General features: G+C 33.2%; 1 protein-coding gene across 7 annotated transcripts; it reads left to right on the top strand.

Annotated features, from left to right (window-relative positions):
• Nucleotides 1-1,444: 1,444 nt before the first annotated feature.
• Nucleotides 1,445-4,244, top strand: LOC122051975. 7 transcript variants are annotated; one of them, XR_006131648.1, is made up of 6 exons: nt 1,445-1,659; nt 1,749-2,089; nt 2,886-2,953; nt 3,144-3,207; nt 3,555-3,730; nt 3,841-4,244. XR_006131648.1 is itself a non-coding variant. In XM_042613342.1 (5 exons), the coding sequence occupies exons 1-3, from the start codon at nt 1,541-1,543 to the stop codon at nt 3,167-3,169; spliced, it is 486 nt and encodes a 161-aa protein (XP_042469276.1). In that variant the 5' UTR covers nt 1,445-1,540; the 3' UTR covers nt 3,170-3,207; nt 3,555-3,730; nt 3,841-4,244. The 7 variants fall into 7 exon arrangements, 3 of the variants coding, with proteins under 3 accessions (XP_042469276.1, XP_042469275.1, XP_042469274.1); XR_006131646.1 differs by having other exon boundaries at nt 3,072-3,207; XR_006131647.1 differs by having other exon boundaries at nt 1,749-2,953.
• Nucleotides 4,245-4,883: the final 639 nt, after the last annotated feature.

Here is a 4,883-nt window from a genome sequence, read left to right as displayed (position 1 = left end):
TCAATTGTCCATCATTTTTAGAAGGTTGTCGATTCTCTCTTGCAATAGACAAACGACCTAGGACTGAAATCTATATCTAAATGTGATCAATTAGGAATGATTCCTATGTTGTCCTTACACGGGCTTGCTTGTCACGTGCATCCCTCGGAAAATCAACATAGATATTCATTACTTCTCAACCTCATCAAGATATGAAAGATTAATGCATCCAATCTATCATACCCCCTTGAATGCCCTTATTTCACCCTCAAGATCATCCCTCAATCATCCTTACACGAGCTTGTCTGTCACGAACGTCCCTCGGATAATCGAGTGAGGAATCACCTTTACGAGATCCACAAGAAACTCAAATATTCAATCAAGTATGGTAATTAAGCTCAATCACAATAATCCACACAAGATCAAATAGATACAAACAAGGTAAAATCATAGAAATAGGAAATTGGCAAATCCACAAGAGTTTACATCAAATTCACATTACAAATACTTCCTCCATCCTAGAACACAGAGATCTAATCCATAGAACAAGAAAATAAATCCAAAGATAAGAAGTTTACAAGCGTCTTGATCCCAAAACCCAAGAAGATAAGGGAAGAAAAGCTTATCTACGATGAAGAACCGTCTTCGGATCCAATCCTCATTCCACGGAGTCGATTCGTTGAAGATCTGTCCTTAGATCGCCTGAAAATCCCTCCAAGAAGGTGGAGGAATGCCCAAATCTTGATTCACTACAAGTAAATCTGTTTCAGATTTAGGTCAATTAGAGACGGATTTACTACGAAATTACTAATCTGTTTCAATTTAATAAAATAAAAAATAAATTGAAATGGAAACTGAAATGAATTTGAGACGAAACTAGAAATAAATTTTTTAAAACGAAAATAAATACAGTTTATAAACAAAATTTGAAACGATATAATTTCTGTCAAAAATTTTGTTTAAAATTTAATGAAAAATTGAGACAGAAAAAAATCTATTTTAAATTTATATAAATTAGAGATAATTTTTTTGATAGATATAAAATTCATTTCAAATTTATGTAAATCAGACATGAATTTACTACATAATTTAGTAGTATGTTTATAAATATAATAAAATTAAAATAATTTTTTGACAAAATTATAAATAAATTTTAATAAATATAAATAAATATAAATTATAAATACAATTTGAAATTGTGTAATTTTTATATTAAATTCCTTTAAAATTTAATGAAAATTTGAGATGAAAAAAAAATCTATTTTAAATTGACATAGATTTGTTAAAAAAATACAAACGTATTTCATTTAAAAAAAATATAATATCTAAAAAGAATTTAAGATAAAATATAAAAAAAATTTAAACTAATATTTCATATAAATTTATTAAAAAAATAATATTAAATACATATAAATATAAATAATTTATTTCCCTTTAACTTATTATTTCTTTTGCCTTTCCTCTTTCATCGCTCTTGACCTAACTCCTCCTTGTAACCAAGCGTCCAAGCCTCCTCACGAGCAAGTCGTGCACCTCGCATGGCGGTGAGGACGACTGGGCTATGGCGACAAGGACGCCCACGGCGGCAAGGACGCTCGCGGCCGCTTCAAAGTCGCCATTGGTAAGCCTCCAGTGCTCAACATCGTCGCCTTCGCCAGGATCGAAAGAGACCAAATTAAGGTTTTTCTTCCCTAAATCGCATTGTAGAATCTAAGTTTTTAAATCCACCCATGCTCAACCACCATCCATGACCTCCTCTGGAACCACAGCCTCCCCGACAAGCTGATCCCCAAGTTCGTCAAGTGCTTCTCCTACGACGACGCCTTTGGTCTCCTCGAGGTCCGACTCTATGGCCCCTGCTATGCGCACTACGAACCTACTTCGACAACGAGGTGCGGGGGAACCTCAGCTACGACACTCTGTAGGGTGGTCGGGTGGGCGCAGGAGGAGCTGTTCCTTAAATTCCTGGTTATAGGGATCATGATCACCGATCCCACCTTTGGTGTGATCCTCTTCGACATCGGCATTGTGCGCAAGCGCCTTGTCACCTCCGCCTTTGACCCACCGCTAGAATACCTCCTGGAAGTGGAAGAAGTGACCATCGGAATAGGTGAGTAGACTCGATTGAAAACGAAGCGATTTTGCCCGGCTGCATTTCCTTTCATGTTGGATTAGGGATTGATTTTGGTGTGATTGTTGCTGCATTTGTTGGCTACTGGATGATTGACATCTACTTCCTCTACATTTTCTATTTCTTCTTGCTTTCCAACTAAAGATTGATTTTTTTTCCATTGACAATCTGTTCTCTTCTGCAAAATATGATCTTCATGTTGTAAATTTCTTAATTTTTCTGGAATTAAACTTCAACATACATCCATTTCGAATAGCAATGCTTGTTGTCAAGACAAACCTTTATTCCTTGACATTTCTTGTTTACTTCAATGTTGATTCTACCAATGTGACATTTTGTTGATTAATATTTCTTTAGTGTTTCTTCTGCTTAGTTGATTTTGATTTTAGTCTGTATTTCCTTTTGCAAGTTTTAGCTTTTGCTTCTCCAAATATGTTGAGTTCCACACACTAGAACCTTGCTTACAAGCAACCGCTTAATTATTTTGCTTCATTTCATTGTCAATGGTGTGCCAACTTGCTTGCCAAAGGCTTGGAAATTAGTTCAACCTGTGTCCTCCATTTCTGTCACAAGATTTCTGGATACTATATTAAATTAGTTACTGAGATTATTTTGCAATTGCAATCTCTTACTTATGGTTATATTTCCTCTTAAGTTGTGCAGTCCTTGTTTTTAGTTTTGTTCCTTTCTTGTGCAATTCTCTGCTGCTTCAAGTATGAGTAATTTTTCAACATTATTCGAGCTGAACTCATTGAATGTGTCTGTGTTTTCTTAGTTCCTTTGCAGAGTCATTGCGAATAGTTGGACAATTTCTTCATTAGAGTTGATCATCACAAAAAAAAAGTACTCCTAAATTTCCTTTTCATCTTTCAACATTCATTTCTCTTCATAAGCTTATGGTGCATTGTAAATGCAATAATGTTCTTCAAACCATTTCACTACCTGTTTTTCATCTCTTTAGTAATTCATAAAATTGCCAATGATTGCACTACTCGTTGAAGTTAAGATCCAAGGTTTTGTTCTTATTGCAAAGGGTTTATTTTCAACTTTCAAAGATGAGGCTATCTTCTTCAAATCTCTCTGATCACCAAAAGAAGGTATTTCTTTACTAGTTCCTTCTCATCTTATTGTTACTGTTGATGTATTGTATTACACTTGGCTACTTTAAAGCCCATTTTAATAATTTTTTCTTCAACTGGATTTTTCTTGCAAGTAACCTATAGTTTTAAAAAGACTTGATTTCCTATCAAACTTCCTTGCATCCTGGTTTATACAATAGCAGACATGGTGTTCAAAGGAAGTTTTGCATTATGAATATTAGTTGAATAATAATTGATTGTTTTTCTCTGACATATAGAGAAGAAAATATTTACCAGATTGAATTTTTAAGTTCCTTGACTTAGCCTATTGTTTTTCTCTAACCTTTCAGATGATACTTTCACAGGTATCAATGATACTTCCATTTATTCAGAATATTTGACAATCTTCAAGTTCTATGTGAAGCCTTTACAAAGATTCAAAATATTTTCTTTTATTATTGGAAAATATGTCCGCATTCTTCTTTTAATTTTTAGCAACGGTATCAAAGAGTTCGCGGATAACAAATCGACTTGAGTTAGTGTAAGTTAAAATAATTAATTTTTCATTATTTTTATATTATAGCATGTATGTATCTCATTTGTTTATTTTCATATTTATTAGACTAATACAAGTTAATGTAATATGGACAGGAACAAAATAGAGAAAAACAAAATGTTGATGACTACTCTACTCATTCTTCATTCAATCTTCAATAATGATGTGATGTAATCGGTGAAAAATTTGCTAGAAGGTGGCAGTCTACAGTGATGTGATGTGATGGGTGAATCATGCAAGGGGATGGTGTATGAACTTCAACGCGATCGACACTTTGGAAGATAAAATAATTAAAGTTTCAACAGATTTGCTCTAATAAGATGAATATAGAATTATCACAAGAAATTGAAGACATGCATACTACTAGCAAGAGGATGGAGGAAGAAATTATTAAAAGGAAAAGAAAATTGGAATCGTAATGTATGATTACTTTTATCTCAAGACTATGTGAATGTTTTTTATCTCAATGGTAATCATATTGTACTGTTGGATTTAGAAATTAGTTATTTTAATATTTTTAATTTATTTGAAATTTGTGATTGCTTATTGTAAAGTAATATGTAGATATGAAATATAGATAAAATTAGTGATAAATTTTGAAAATAAATTTATATGTGGATTTATAAACAGAATTATAAATGGATTGATAAACAGATTTAAGATTATATTTGTTAGGTAATTTGAGACAGATTAAAGACAAATTTAAAACAAAATTAGAAACAAAATTTGTATTTGAAATTAATTGCATTTAGTTAAATTAAAAACAAATTTATAAATAATTTTAAAATCTGTTTTTGAAATTAGAGACGGAATATTTTTGTCTCAAAATTAGCTACGGGGCTTTCACTGACGGATTTTTGAGACAGAATATTCCGTCTCAAACATTCTTTAGAGACAGAAAAATGACTTTCAGAGACAGAATTTTTCGTCTCTGAAGCCATGTTTTCTTGTATTGATTTCTCCCAAAAGGGAGAACTCCCCTTTTCAAATGAGGAAGAAACCCTTATATAGAGCTGGGGTTTGTGTGCCACACGGCCCCGAGACACGGTCGTGTGAAGCTCACACGGCCTGGTCCATTCCCTTCACTGCCCAGGTGACATAGTCGTGTGTTGCTCACACGGCCGTGGCATGCTCTGCC

This window comes from Zingiber officinale, chromosome 3A (assembly GCF_018446385.1).
Source record: "Zingiber officinale cultivar Zhangliang chromosome 3A, Zo_v1.1, whole genome shotgun sequence".
Taxonomy (NCBI): Eukaryota; Viridiplantae; Streptophyta; class Magnoliopsida; order Zingiberales; family Zingiberaceae; genus Zingiber; species Zingiber officinale.
Note: the sequence above shows the minus strand (reverse complement) of the source record. Positions and strands in the feature narration are given on the sequence as shown.